The 15,392-nt window shown below is 52.4% G+C and overlaps 1 protein-coding gene across 2 annotated transcripts; it reads right to left on the bottom strand.

The window, feature by feature from the left end:
• Positions 1 to 3,033: 3,033 nt before the first annotated feature.
• Cldn19 (claudin 19) lies at positions 3,034 to 10,178 on the bottom strand. 2 transcript variants are annotated; one of them, XM_087548304.1, is made up of 5 exons: positions 9,798 to 10,178; positions 8,137 to 8,301; positions 7,951 to 8,035; positions 6,318 to 6,470; positions 3,034 to 5,572 (listed from the first exon to the last, which is right to left on the bottom strand). In XM_087548304.1, exons 1-5 carry the CDS (start codon positions 10,018 to 10,020, stop codon positions 5,524 to 5,526), a joined length of 675 nt encoding a protein of 224 aa, XP_087404430.1. In that variant the 5' UTR covers positions 10,021 to 10,178; the 3' UTR covers positions 3,034 to 5,523. The 2 variants fall into 2 exon arrangements, with proteins under 2 accessions (XP_087404430.1, NP_001008514.1); NM_001008514.1 differs by having other exon boundaries at positions 5,434 to 6,470; positions 9,798 to 10,104.
• Between the last annotated feature and the right edge of the window lie 5,214 nt (positions 10,179 to 15,392).

Raw genomic sequence — 15,392 nt, 5'->3', positions numbered from 1 at the left:
TTCTCAAATAGTGATCAAGGCGGGAGGACCCAGCCCATTGTGGGTGGTGCTGTCCCTGGGCTGGTGGTCCTGCGTTCTATAAGAGAGCAAGCTGAGCAAGCCAGGGGAAGCAAGCCAGTAGTAAGTAACATCCCTCCATGGCCTCTGCACCAGCTCCTGCTTCCTGACCTGCGTGAGTTCCACTCCTGACCTCCTTTGGTGATGAACAGCAATGTGGAAATGTAAGCTGAATAAACCCTTTCCTCCCCAACCTGCTTCCTGGTCCTGATGTTTGTGCAGGAATAGAAACCCTGACTAAGACGGCCACCATGAGACTCAGCCTGTAACCTCAACAAGAGCGACAAGTGCTCTAACCTGTGGAGATCGCCAGCCATTTTCCTCACTGAACTCTTGCTCCTTTTGTGGTGGTTGTTATTGAGTCAGGGTCTCATGGAGCTTGGGTGAACCTAAATCCACTGTGTAGCGGAAGAGACTCGGGTTGGTCTTGAACTTCTGATTTTTCTGCCTTTACCTCCCCCATGCTGGAACTATAGACATGTATGCCACACCAGACTTTGTTCATTTGTTTGTTTGTGGCAGGGTCTCACTCTGTATGTTGCCCAGTTGTCCTGGGACTTGCAGTGTGAGGCCCAAATCTCAGATTCCTAAGGGCTGGGATTCCATGTCCAGATGAGAGACCAGCCTCACTTCAAGCTCTAGCAATGCTGAGACAATTCTGTTGACATAAGAAAATCAGACGGAGTATTTTATAAGTACAATTTTGTTTGTTTTTCGAAACAGGATTTCTCTGTGTAGTCATGTCTGTTCTGAAACTCACGCTACAGACCAAGCTGGCCTCAAACTCACAGAGATGTAAATACTGTTTTTACTACAGTGAGTGAGTGAGTGAGTGAGTGAGTGAGTGAGTGAGTGAGTGAGTGAGTGTGGGGAGATGCATATACCCCGGGTGCATGTGGAGGTCAGAGCACAGCTTGCAAGAGTACTTCTTACCTTCTAAGATATCTTGTAAGCTCTGGGGGGAGGGGGGATCACCCTAGACACATCTTACCCTAGACACACTGTTCGTCTCTCAGAGACCACTAAGAACCCCAAGTATTGACCTGGAGAGGGAGAAGTTCAGATGCACGCTCACCAAATGAGGCAAGCCTTGTAAACCAGCCTATGCTTTGAGTTAGGGATCTTGTGTGAACATTTCATACTAGTCACTTAAACTGACACCGGACTGCCATCCAAGGGCCTGAGGATCTAAGGAGCTTTAATTTTTAATAAAGATGTTCCTGAATCGATTCTGCCTTCAGGCACCTGTTGAAAGCAAATTATTGAGCGAAAATTCTACTGTGCCAGGTTTACGTTGTCTTGGTGAATTTTTTTTTTTCTTTTTTCTGGAGCTGGGGACCGAACCCAGGGCCTTGCACTTGCTAGGCAAGCGCTCTACCACTGAGCTAAATCTCCAACCCCGGTGAAATTTTTTTTCAAGTTTTAGCACCAGTTTAAAGGTGCATACATAGTCATGGCACTACCTAAGAGAAAAGACATTAGAAAAGGAGCCATGGCCTTTCCAGACAACCAGTGTCGGAAGATGAGGCCCTTGTCAGGACATCCAGCAGGAGAGAGAACTAGAAGATTGTGATGGGTGTATGAGCTGCACTGTGCCCGTGCCCTCCTGACTCCACACTGAGCCTTAACCCTGTCAGAACGTCACAGTGCTTATAGATTGTCCAGCTGGACATTTTGTAATCAGAAATACAACATCTAAAGAGAGATAAGTAGTCAAGTTTAGAGGCTGACTAAAGACAGCTAAAGATTAAAATTAGCCCACTGAAAGTTTGCAGAAGGCAACAGGCTCAACTAACACCTCATCCTGGGGTAGGAAGGTTGCTTTTACAGAAGGAGCATTTGAGTTGAAACAGACACTAATGACCCCACCCAGAAAACTCTCAGAACTGATAAACAGTTGAGCTAAGTGGCAGGATACAAAATCAACTAACAGTGAGCTGTACCTTTCCTGTATACAAACACAGAAAAGCATGCCAAGAAAGAACAGCTCCACTCACCATAGCTTAGAGGGGACAGCGGCAGAAGATACCTAACCAAAGAGCAGGCAAACAAGTACCATAGAAATTTTAGAAGGAGAGAAACTGAAGGCAGTAGTGTAAGGGAGCTTTCCCTGCACTCACGGATTGGAAGTATAAAAGTCTGAAAATGGCTATCCCGTCCAAAACAACCAATTCAATCCCCATGAAAATCCCAAAGCCATTCTTCACAGAAATAGAAGAAAAACAATATTAACATTTCTTGTGGAGAAGCTGGGAATGCAGTTCAGGTGGCCTAGTGTTTGTCCAGCATGCTCAAAGCCCTGAGTCCTATCCCTCGTCCCCAGTACTGCTTGAAACAGACATAGTGGTGCATGCCTAAAATCCCAGCACTCAGGAGGTGGGGACAGGATAATCACAAGTTTTGGGGCCCTGTCTCAAAATTTGGCTGAGCTAAAAATATGGGTCAGTGGTTAAGAGGACTGGCTGCTGCTTCCAGGGGACCCAAGTTCAGTTCCCAACATCCACTTCACTTGGTTCACAGACACTTATAAACTCAATTTTACCACCCTACTCTCTTTCAGCCTCTGTTGGTAGCTGCACTCACATGGTGTACATCCGTGAGAATGCATTCACGTAATAAAATTGCTGGGTACTCAGGAGGCAAAGACTGTGAATCTGAGTTTGAGGCTGTCTCAGTCTACAGTGTAAGTTCCAGGCTTGCTGGGCCCACACAGTAAGACCCTGTCTCAAAAAAAAGTAAAAATCCAAACAAAAACAGGAAGCCACCTTCATTACACCTAACAAAGGATGCAGGAAATCCCCATGATGCAGCCAGTTCCAGCACACATCTGTGTTTCTCAGACTTTAACATGCTGTCACCCACATGGAGGTCTTGTTAAAATGTCACACAGTGAAGGAGTCCGAGGTGCTGTGAGACATGAAAGTCTTTATTCCTTAGAGTAAGGATAATGATGGATGCAGCCAGCAAACACTGGAGTCGTTTCAAACTTTTTATTTCTTATTTTTCTTTCATTAGCAAACATACAAATGGGTAGAGTGAACCCTGTCAGCCGCTGGCTCGTCCCAGCATCACAGCTCTCCTTGCCTGTGAACCTGTTTTAAAAAGTTAAAGTAAATCCAGCCATCATGCTTCCAGGCGTACCTCTGCCAGATAAGGATCAGCGTCATTATCACACAAAGCAACAGTGTTATGTAACACAAAAGTAACAACTTCTTGAAACTGCCCCAGCCATAATGATCTTCAAGCTTCTTCCCAGCCTGCAGCTTCCTGGTCTGTTTCCCCAGGACCTGGAACTTCAGGAACACGGAGCTACCGTCCTTCTGGAATCAAAATGTCTAACTTGCCAGTTTCACTTCTGGGACTAAAGCAACGGCAGTAACTTTAGAACCATCCCTTTTGAGTCAGCCTCATCTTCCCCAGTCTTTCCTGGATCCTTCAGCCTTGAGATTAGAACAGTAAACAACAGACTTGGATGTTTGAATGGGTTTGCTTCAGGAGATCACATTCCCCAAACTCTTAGCTTAAAACTCCTTCAATTTCTCCCACACTCTCCCTTCCCACCCCCAGTACCTCGCGGGTTTTAATCAGGGTGTAAATATCAAATGTGGATCAAATGTAAATATCAAAGGTGGATGACTCTGCCCTTCCAGGCTCCAGTATGTATGGCTAGAATGAGCTTCCTTTAATAGAGGAACAGACAATGCCACCCCACTGTCAGCTCCTGTCCTTGCATGGAGCCCACTCCTGACAACCACAAGATGTAGCCAACACATTCTGCCTCTACGATCCCCACCACCATGTCTTGAACCGCCCAGCCCTCGGACTCTGAAGAATCATGTGGCTTCCTGCCAGCTTCACAACCAAATACCAAGGGCTGCTAAGTACCAGATCTGTGGAGGGTCTGTCTGTGTCCCACTTGGTTCACAGGTTTCAAGCTCTGAGTTAGTCAGGCTGCAAGTGACAGGATTCAAAGTTGAATTCCTTAAGCACAAAGAGACATCAATGGGAAGGATATAGGCGTCTCCTCCAGTGGTCAGGACTCCGGAAAGGCAGGAGGTGGACAGGACTTCCTTTCTAGTCTTGCCTCTCCCCCACTGTCTTCTGGTAGGCTCCTTCCACCCTCTGCAGATCCCTCCAGAATGGTCAGGAGTGTGGGCCTCAAGGAGTTACCCCTAGATGAACCACATACTTCGAAGGAGCTGTGTGAATTCTGAAGCCTGGGTCCACTAGACCAATTAAATCATTGTGTCTGGGTGGAGGCTGGGCATCCACTTAAATGACTCCAGTGTGGTCCTAAGGCCAAGGATCACCGGATGGCTTTGGGCACTTGGAGAGAGCTCTTCTGTGGCACTTATGGTGCAAGGGGCCTCCCTTGGGAAACTTGTTTAGGATCAGAGGTGTCCACGGGGGCTTATGGCTACCATCCGTCAGAAGATGAATTGGTCAGCAGTTCATCAGGTATGTGATTACCTGAGCACAGAAGCGCTTGGTCACCTGCTTTCCCCCCGCCCTCCCCACCGTCAGCTATAATGTTTTGGTATCCGCACCTCAGGGCTGCACAGAAGCTGTACTGGCTCCTGGGGTTCACTTGGTGGGAGACGCGGTTGTAGACACCAGCGGGCTAACAAGGAAGGCATGTGGGAAGCAAGACGAGAGGGGTGGACACCTCGTCCCTGGAGAGGGACAGACCTGGAGTCCAGGGGGAGGCTTGGGTGGCAGAAGCCTATGAGTGAAGAGAGGGGCCGGCACTCTCTGGATAGGGAGGATGAAGGACACTGCTGGCCCTTTGCTTCCCTGGGCTGGTTTCTCTCAGCGCCTTGAAGGACTTAACCTTTTCTAGTACGTCATACCTGGACTTCAAGACCAGAAGTCCTGTCATCTGACTACACTTCAGGGTGAGGGAGCGTTGACAGTCATTGCAGGAGTAGGATAACAGTTGCATGGAGGGCTTTGGAGTTGGCTTGGGGTTGTCCTGATACCATCCATGCTCCTCTCCATTCCCTTCCATCACCAAGGGAGCCCCTACGGTTGGGCCTCACAGAAACTATCTTTTCCCTCAGGAGGGCTCCCAGGGAGGGCCTAGAACATTCTACCCATGGAATGGTCTCCGTGCCAGGGCTTCCTCACCCTGAGGTCTTGCTCCTTTATTAGGCCAGGCAGGCGTTAGGTGACGCCTCCAGGGGTAGCTGTGATCTTCCCTCATGGAAGTTCTGGTACCAGACTCCAAGGTGGGGCGGGCAGAGATACAAAGCAGGAAACTAACTGCTTCCTGCTCTGCCTGTACCCTGGAACCCACCTCACCCCAAGAGCTGGCTCTGGCCTCTCTAGTCCAGGCCCCACCCTAGGCGCATGGGAACAGATAGCATGACATCACACTTGGGGCTGAATGTTCGCTTCTCTTTCCAGAAATATCAAACACACAGTCTAGAGATGGTAGGGGGCAGGGCCTGGCTGGGAACCTGGCCTTTACACACCCAGGGGGCCCTTGACCGAGGTGGACAACTTAACAACGGGTCTGCAAGTCAAAAGAGAGAAAGCTGGTTAGTGGGGTGAGCGATGGCTGAGAGAGACGGGGGCTGCAGAGTTCAGGCCCAGGAGCAGGATTCTGATGGCAGCCCTGCCTGGGGCCCCTTCCTAGGGGTGGGAGTGACAGTCTGCCCTCGAGACCTGTATGGGCATCCAAACAATGTTGGGTAACTGACTGCCAGAGGCTGAGGCATGATCTCACAGATTGGAGAGCCACGCCTCCGTGTCTCTCTAAAGTTCAGTGTCCTTGGGTCTGATGTGGAGACAGTCCTTAACCCAGAGTACTTCTTCTATGTGCTTGCTGTGAGAACTGGATGGAGTATGGAAGTCTGTCTGACCCAAAGCACCGTGCGCTGAGATCCTTCTGTTGCTGGGAAGCCCTCAGGGCCCAGCCTATACTAGGCAGATGGGTCCTTCAGCAAATAAGTTGGCAAGCGAAGGAGCCTGTAGCTAAGCTAGTGTATAAATTCTGATACTCATTCTGATGTAGACAGAACAGGCCTGGTCCTTACTGGGTCACGTGTGGGCGGGGTCTTGCCTCTGATCTCTCTTTGACTGTCTGAGTCTGGGACTCAGAGCCTATGCTGAGGACCAGGTGCTTGGAGCTCCAGACTGAGTTCAAGTGATCCGTACCCCATCTACCCTGCCCAGGGTACTATATAGTCTGGCACGAGTTCTGGACAATGGGGCTGCTGGGCAATGGGGCTGGGCAGGGTAGGCAGACTCAGACGTACTCTCGGGCAGCCGTTGAGGGTCCAGAGCGATAGGGCTGCGGGATGCTGTTGGCTCTCTCAGGCTCTGGGCATGTGCAGCAGAGAAAGGAACCGCCCAGGATGGCCAGCCCAGCAGAGGCCCAGCCGACGAACAGAGCTGGACCAAATTCATACCTATAAGAAGTAGAGAGGACTGTATCAGGCTGCAAATCCCAGCGCTGCCTGGCCCCAACCCTCTTGGGGGTCCTCACCCCCAGCACCTGGTACACAGAGGGTAGCACACAAGCTCATAGGTCTCTTCCTTTTCTCCAGATAAACTAGGGTGAGTGCTCACCCTGTGTCCCCACCAACAAATCCACACACACAGTGAAGCCTCGGGTGGGCAGTTGAGCTCCTTTCCTCATCTGGTGGACACAAATCCAGATGGACACAGTGGAACAACTGCTGTCTTTCTTCCCCAGTGGTGGTCAGGTCTACAGAACAGCCTCCAGTCAGGGCTGCTCCTTACTGCCCTCTGGAGATGGTTGCCCCTCTGCCTGGCTGGCTGCTCTCTCCACACCCACCCCTGCCAGCCAGCCTGACTCTCCCCTCTGTGGCTTAGTACAGGTCCACCTGACCTAGACACCTTCCCAGTTCTTTCTCTACCTTCAGGGCCAGATCATATGGAACCTCCTGACTGAGGGGTTTGTCTTGCAGTTCCCCTTCACCCCACTACATGCTCCCCTCACCCCTCACCACACACACACACACACACACACACACACACACACACACAGCAGGAGGACCCTTCAATCTGCACTGGAGGGACAGACAGGCTTCACTGTGCTCTCAGGACCCAGCCCAGGGAGCCCTGAGAGTCCTGAAGAAATGTCCCAGTCCCAGCTTGGCTCCTTGGGTTAGACCTTGTGTAGCAGGTCTTGATGCTGTAGCTGCCCACCAGGGCACAACTCTCTTGTCTGAATTCTCCTGTCCGACCCTTCCCAGGGAGACAGCCCAAGCATCCTTCTCATCCCCCTCCACTCCAGAGTCATCAGGACATCTAGGAACTACCATTCTTTGCTCCTGCCTGGGCTGAAAGGAAGGGAAGAACCAGGTAGACTCAGGCCCTTCTGAAAGCCCCTGCCTATTCTCCCACCCACCCACAATCTCAGCCTTACAAATGGCCTGCATCCAGAAGCTAACCTCCCTCAGCCAGAGCCCCTGCTGGAGGCAAGGCAGCAGCCAGTTGGCTGTCCTGGCCTCCTCCCTGCTCTTCTGCACACAGCAGGAGGAGGGGCAAATTCTGCCGAGCCTTATCTTAGCTACTTTCTCCAATCTCCGTGTTCCCACACCCACCACCACCCAACTTTACTTCCTCCTCCAGGAAGCCATCCTGGCCTACTGCCACCAGCAGAAGTAAAACAAACCCAGGTGCCCTGAGCCCTGGGAGAAATCTCTTTGCTTCAACCACAGGAGACACAGGAGACCTGGTTCTGACAGGAAAAGGTTAAGTCACAAGTGGTCCAGATCACCCTGCAAGAACGTGGAGCTAGACTTCAGACCCCACATGGCTCTCCTTTCTTAGAAACTAGCTAGGACCTGTTCCCTATTTCCTCTTCCAAGTGACAACTGGGACCAGGGTAAGACAGGAAGGAGGCCCAGCTCCAGCACTCACCTGGCGTTGACAGGAGTGCTGGGGTTGAAGAATTCCTGGGTCACCAGGGTAGCGTACCATGAGACAGCAGTCAAAGTACAGAGACCTAAGGACCAAGTAGAGGTGCTCATCTGCCTGGCCCAGCCAGCCACAGAGGTGGGCTAGCTGCATGGTCAAGAGGGGAGAGGACAGACGCTGGGCACTCACCCGCCAAGAGGAAGAGAGCACCTCCGGAGATGGCCACACGGCCCTTGGCAGTGGGGTTACTGTCTCCAACCCGAGTACACTTCATGCCCACGACACTGAGCACCATGGCCACAAAGCCCAGGAGCACAGCCACCACCATCAGGGCTCTTGCTGACTGGATATGACCTGAGGCAGTGTAAGAAGGGTCAGAGCAGAGTGGGGAACTTGGAGACGGTGCATGTGCGTGTGTGTGTGTGTGTGTGTGTGTATGTGTGTGGTGTGTGTGTGTGGTGTGTGTGGTGTGTGTGTGTGGTGTGTGTGTGTGCATGTGCATTGTGTGTGTGGTGTGTGTGTGTGGTGTGTGTGTGTGTGTGTGTGGTGTGTGTGTGTGTACATGTGCATTGTGTGTGTAGTGTGTGTGTGTACATGTGCATTGTGTGTGTGGTGTGTGTGTGTGGTGTGTGTGTGTGGTGTGTGTGTGGTGTGTATGTGTGTGGTGTGTGTGTGTGCATGTGCATTGTGTGTGTGGTGTGTGTGTGTGGTGTGTGTGTGTGGTGTGTGTGTGGTGTGTGTGTGTGTGGTGTGTGTGTGTGTGGTGTGTGTGTGGTGTGTGTGTGTGTGGTGTGTGTGTGGTGTGGTGTGTGTGTGTGTGTGTGTGCGCACATGTGTGCAAAATGGAGGTGTTAGACCTGAAAAGGGAAGAAGCCAGTGTGGGAAGGCTTGGGTAGAAGCCAGCAGGGCCCTGAGCACTTGCCCACTTGTAAGAAGAGACAATGAGTGTTTGAGGAGAGGGGGTGGAGTGGGGTCGTCGTCAGCGCTGACCCTGTTTCCCACCGGCCCTTACCAGCTCCTCTGAATGATGCTGAGTGATGGGGAAGTTTGAATTTGTTCTTCTGCTCCTTTCTCCTGGGCCTGGTGCACCCTCAGGCAGCAGGAGATGGGGCAGAGTACCACTCAGGATCACCAGAGGAAGAGCTGACAGTGTGTGAGGACCAGCTAAACCCAGCTTGGTTCCCAGCGGCAACCCTGTCAATCATCCATGGGGCTGTATGTCTCCTTCTTCATGGATGTATTGGTCAGTTCTGGGCCCTAGGCATCTCAGAAGACTTGGATCCCTGAGGGAGGCAGGCCAGTGATCTGCCTGGAGCAGTGTGAGTGGGACCGGCTGGTGGGCAGTTCTGCTTCGAGCCCTGTTGGAGTGCAGGTGGGATGGCCTCCAAGGTCAGGGCTGTAATGGTGCCTGACCGTGTGTGTGTGTGTGTGTGTGTGTGTGTGTGTGTGTGTGTGTATGCTCATGAGCACGGCTATGTTCTAGTGCGTGTGTATGTGTGTGTGTGTGTGTGTGTGCGCGCGCGCGTGCGCGCTGTATATGCTTGGGTGTTTGTGTGTGTAAACATGTCCGTCAATATGGAATATGGGGAGAAAGGGAGTGGAGAATGTTAACCGGCTTGTGTAGCCAGACCTTCATCTCAGGCCACCCTCCCATGCCCTGGGTATTAGTGGCTTGGTTACACAGGAGACCTGGCTGGCCTGGCCTCTCCAGTGTACACAGGCCAGCAGTTAGGGAATCGCACAGGGGCAGGAGTGTGCCATCCAGCACTGAGGACAGGCTGTGAGAAAGCTTGCCCTCAACCTCCCCAGCCCAGACGGCGCCCCCTCCCTGGCTCCCACCAGAGGCCTACCGTCCAGGGCCAGGAGTGAATCGTAGAGTTTGCATTGCACCTGCCCGGTGCTCTGAGAGGCGCAGGACATCCACAGCCCTTCGTAGAGGCCCACGGCAGTGATGATGGCATCGCCTGCATAGGAGGACTGCTTCCACTGTGGCAGGGCGGTGCTGGCGATGATGCCCACCCAGCCACCCAAGGCTAGGAAGTAGCCCAGGAGCTGGAGGCCTGAGTTGGCCATGGCCCAGGTAGGAGTCTGAGGGTTCCAGGACTCAGAGATGGGCCAGGGTCTGGAGGAGCGCTATGGTCATGGTAAGAGGAACAGCTGGAAAAGGGGAACTAAGTGGCACAGGAAAAGAGGAGGAGAGGGGATGGCTGGCCGGTCAGCTCAGCAAAGGCAGTGGCTGCTGGATTCCAGAATGCAGGGGGCGGCCTTGGGGCTGGAAAAGGCCAAAACCCGCCCACAGCCAGTCCCCAGCAGAGCTCTTGCCCAGTTTCTTGGGAGCAGAGGGCGGAACCTAGAGTCCAAGCTGGGGTACCCCTGCCTTTCTCGGCTCAATAGTAAGGAAGGGAGGGGCTAGGAGGAGTGACTTCTCCCCTCCCAGCCAGGGGAACCCCTTCAGAGTGTGATTTCAGTGCCCTAGGATTCTTCTCATCCCTCCCAAAAGCCCCAGCTCAGTGGATGGCTTTGCTATACTTTGGTGCCTGATCTGAACCAGGGGTTTCTCACCCACTGACCTGAGGACAGAAAAAGAAAGAAATTTTAGTTGCCGCAGGAAAAACTATAGAGTTCCGTGTGTGTGTGTGTGTGTGTGTGTGTGTGTGTGTGTGTGTGTGTGTGTGTGCTGGGTATGGAAACCAGGCTTTGTACATGCTACACAAGCACTCTACCACTGACCTAGATCCCCTAGAGTTAGTTTTGGGTCAGGGCTCTAAGGCCAGATGTACAGAGCCTCGTTTAAATAAGAGCTTCTGGGGAGAGGAGTCCTGGGTACCTGGAAGCCTTGTCTATCAAAATAGGGGAGGCCAAATCATGGAACATGTGCTACGGGATCTGTCTGGGATCTAAGGAATCAGAAGAGGGACCCCAGTAACCGGGCCAGCAGTAGCTGCATGCCAGCCTCAGACATGGTGGGGAGTTGGGGAGACCTGCGCCAGCATCTGTCCTGGACTTGGAGGAAGGAGAACTGCGCAGCCAGTTAATCCCTTTTCTGGCAGGTTCAGCAGCTCCTGCTGGGACCTGAGACAGCAGGCCTTGGCCCCTAGCTCCAGAGCAGCCTGGCGGGGGCAGTGGCCTCTACACATTCCTGGGGTTCAGGCTCCCCGCTCCTAGACCCCTGCCTGCCCCTTCTCACTCAGCCCTCAGGAGCAGGGAATGTTTAACTCCCCTGGGTCTCATTAGCAATCCTCTCACGTTCATTTCAGCCCCACAGGCTTGGCATGGGTGCAGGAGGAATGTCACACCCCTGCTCCCACTCCAGCCAGCCTCCCAGCCGCCTCTCTGCATCCCCTACATCCCACTGCCTTTCCTGAGCCGCAACATGGCCAGCCTCCTCCCCCACACCTTCAGCCCCCACCGCAGGGACAAACCCCCAGCCTGCTGCCTTGCATTCTTCACGTGGGTGCCTGGTACTCTCCGACAATGGCAAGCCTATGTGCCTGCTCAGGGCGTGGGCCCCTGGTATGGGCTGCTCTGAGCTCAGGGACCTGGGGGAAGCTGGGTAATGGGTGAGTGCTGTTTGATAGATAGTGCCACGCTGGGTCCCTCTGATTTCCTGTGTACCCAGGACCTGCTTCTTAGAGTAGCCCGCCAATCCCCCCAAATACTAGAAGGTTCATCTGAAAAGATGGTTCAGACTTCAGATTCTCCTGCCTCGAGTGAACGATAAGACGATAGGACCAAAAGAACCGGGAGATTGCCAGAGTGCAGAGCGAGACAGGAGAGACAAGCAAAAGACTTCCGGGGTCAATAGGTCTCTGATTACCTCGGGGCAGGCCTTCCGGCTAGGATGTATATGGTGCTGGTTCCTATGGCCTCTCCCCCCATGTCTTTGCCTTTCTGCCTTTTTGAGGGAGCGGGGATAGGGTTGGAGGAGCCTTGTAAGATGCTCCTACTAATGAGGCAGCTGTGGACGTTCAGTGTCTTCATTGTTAAAAAGGTACTGCTTTGCTGAGCTGGCGTGAAGCGTGGGGAAGGCAGAGGATAGCAACTTTACACAGGCTATCGGAAAGGCCAGACAAGGCTCTTTCTCCCAAAGCTGGGCCTTGGCCTCTGGCAAAGCCTTCTCTGTGAGGAAGAGCCAGGCCTCGTTCTGACCTTGGATACACTGGTCAGATCCCTGAGTTCTGGAGTCTCAGTGCCACACTGAAACTAGCTGTGACCCTTGTCTCCAGACATTCGAGAGCTGAAGTAAAGGGGATGATGGCCAGATGTCCCCAGAGCTAATGCCAGATGTGAAGCCTGAGAGGCAGCAGGATGCCTGTCTGTCTGTCTGTCTGTCTGTCTGTCTGTCTGTCTGTCTGTCAATACATACCTCCACTCAGGTCCCCAGACACTGAGGACCCAGAGGTTCCATGATTATTTCCTTCTTCTCAAGGGTTTCTCTCTGTAGCCCTGGCTGTCCTGGACTAGCTCTGTTCCAGGCTGGCCTGGAACCCAGAGAAATCCACCTGCTTCAGCGTCCCGAGTGCTGGGTTAACCCACCACCACCCAGCATAAGCCTCCATGATTCTTACATATCTTTCCCTGAAACTCTTTCCTTTGTCATTTGAGGTTTGGGTCTGTTCTACCTGAACATTCTCTGCTTCACCAACAGCCTTCCTGTACCAATGTTCCAAAGCCAACTGGTCCTGCTCCGGAAGCTGTTAGTTCTCTAGCCCAGCCAGCATCGCTTCCCCACCCTCGGGAACCCACCATTCCTGGTGTTCTGCAGTCCAGTGACTCTCAGGCATGCAGAGAGAGCCAATGGCTCAGGGTTCCTAGCCCGGCCTCCCATCAGAGCTGACGGGAACTGCCTGGGGTAGACATACAGTCACAGTTTAAAAATAAGTAAATCAAATGCCTTCTCTTCCGGAGGGTGTTAGCTTTTCCTTGATTACAGAAAAGTGTGTGCTGTTAGGCAGGTCCTCAGCTTGTCTTAGTCTGACTCCTCAGCTGAAAAATGGTGGTGTTACTGCCTTCCTGTCTGGTTCCTGAGGTACTTAGGATCATAGACGGTCAGGACTGTGGCTGATACAAGCTGTTCCCAAGGCAATGGCTCTAGGGTGGGACCTTCCCTGGCGAGACTGCTTAAGGGTGGGAATTGACTGCCACCTCTTTCACCATTGTGCTGGGCCAAGGACAGCCTTGGGAGGTATGTGTTGAGCATTGATGGGTGGGTATGAAGAGTCATTGGTTTTTGCCTCTCTTGTAATGAAATACCAGGGACTGGTCCACGATCCTTGCTCACGGCTGATTCAGAGGGTCTGACTCAGTTGCAATCTATTACTTTTCCTGCCGCTGCCGTGGGAAGTTGGAGGCTCAGAAATGGTGCAAGCTTTACTACTCCTAACTGGGTTAAGTTCCTGCACAACCACAGGCTCAGGACAGAGATGACGCACCTTGGGCCACACAGTAAGAAAGCAAGACGGACAATCATGTGCCACCCCCAAAACTGCTCTGCCTGCCCAGGCATAGTGGAACAGCCTGACTGGAATCCCATAATCCTCTGCATGTTCCCATCCACTGCAGCTGGCAAACTGTTTTCTTCTATCCCAAGGCCCATAAACAATGTGAGGCTATCCTAGGAGTCTCAGATGTCTCCACTGTCTAACCAGGGCAAGGACACTTCACAGTGCATGGGGCAGTCCAAAGGTGTCTTCACTCCTTGCTGCCACTGCCCCCCGCCGCCCCCACCAGATCTGCACCTTCCTTGGGCACCATAGTGTAATGCTCATATCTGCCCTGGGTGTGCTGAGTTGCTCCCTACGCCCTGTGACACTCTCAGGCTGTCTCCATCCTAAGCAAGTTTCCTCATATTGCTGAACTGCACAACTACATGTTTTCTTAAACACAGAACAGGCACACACAATTGTCCCTCACATGGGACCCTGCCACCACCCACTGCTTCTGAATGAGCCTCCTAGCCTAATTACATTCGTTTACCTTGTCCTATTGTCAGTGAAACACCTTACCTTTTGGGTGCTCAATAGAAACTGTCTGCTGTCCCCCGGTAGTTAGCATGTACTGAATTTGTAAAAGCCAGCACTCGGAAGGCAGGCAGAAGCAGGCAGATCTAGTCTGAGGCAGCCTGGTCTACAGAGAGACTTCCTGGACAGTGGGAGCATGTAGAGAAACCATGTCTCAAAAAAACCAACCAACCGGTTGGGGATTTAGCTCAGTGGTAGAGCACTTGCCTAGCAAGCGCAAGGCCCTAGGTTCGGTCCCCAGGTCCGAAAAAAAAGAAAAAAAGGAAAAAAAAAAAAACAAAAAAAAAAAAAACCAACCAACCAACCAACCAACCAGACAAAAAAAAAAAAAAACCATAAAAGCTGCGTGCCCCAACATAGAAACTTCTGAAACACCAGTAAGGCCAATGCAGAGTTCTGACATGTGGGGCTGCTTCGGTGTGTCGGCGCTGTGTAAGAATTCTTTCCCACGTCTTCTTGAGCATCTTGGCCTCAGCCCATGGACTACCTCTCTGCCTTGGTGAGAAAACAACTTGCTCACATCCTTTCAAGATCAGGCATACTACTCAGCTCCATGCCCAGGCCAGATCCAATCCCTTTTAATGTATTCTTTAGGCCTCTGTACAGCAAGTACTTCGCCCAGGTCAGACAGAGGGAGCAGTAATGGTGACATCGGCAGTGAGCATGTGGTCTGAATCAGTTCCCTGGCACTGGCTCAGCCTGAGAGACAGTCTACCTAGCCTTCCAGGTCCCCCTCTGCTTCTTCTGCACGGAGCTAACTCCTGAAAGAGTTGCCAAGCTCTCCCCCCGGTCCTCTCCTCTTCGTCTTTTGTGCACACCACCTCACCAAAACATCTCTGGGAGATCCTCTCTGACGTTCCTGTTGTCGAATACAGACGTACTTTAGTTCTCCTCTCGTGTGGACTAGGCTGGCCTCAGGCTCACTGTGTGGTCAAGTCTGGCCCTCAACTCCAATCTGCCTCTGTCCACCTCTGAAGTGCTAGGGTTACAGGCAAGCACCATCACTCTAGGCTTCCGGTTCTCAGCTTGTTCAGCCTTTAGACACCATTTGTCACAACTGCCTTCATCTGCACGGCTTTGGGATTGACCTGGCCAAGGCGATGGGGAATGAAGAAATGACAGACGCATGGATATTAAAATCTGGGTGGGATCCAGCAGGTTGTGTGCCTTCTGATGGCTGGCTTGGAGACTCAGCTGCTGTGTCATATATAGCACCAAGGACGGAGAGGGCAGGTTAGCTCATCTCAGTAGGGGAGCAGTCTCCTGCTACGGTCACCTCAGAGAAGGATTCTGGGGGTGATACTCTGTACAGTCAGTGTCCAGAATGAGGAACCTGCTTCTGTGGGACCGATCTTAAGCCTGGTCTTCATTACCTTTACTGCTTGGCCCTGGCCGAGGCCTAGGCCTCTTCCTTCCCCTCTGATC

This window comes from Rattus norvegicus, chromosome 5 (genome assembly GCF_021556685.1).
Source record: "Rattus norvegicus strain SHRSP/BbbUtx chromosome 5, alternate assembly SHRSP_T2T, whole genome shotgun sequence".
In the NCBI taxonomy this organism is placed as follows: Eukaryota; Metazoa; Chordata; class Mammalia; order Rodentia; family Muridae; genus Rattus; species Rattus norvegicus.
Note: the sequence above shows the minus strand (reverse complement) of the source record. Positions and strands in the feature narration are given on the sequence as shown.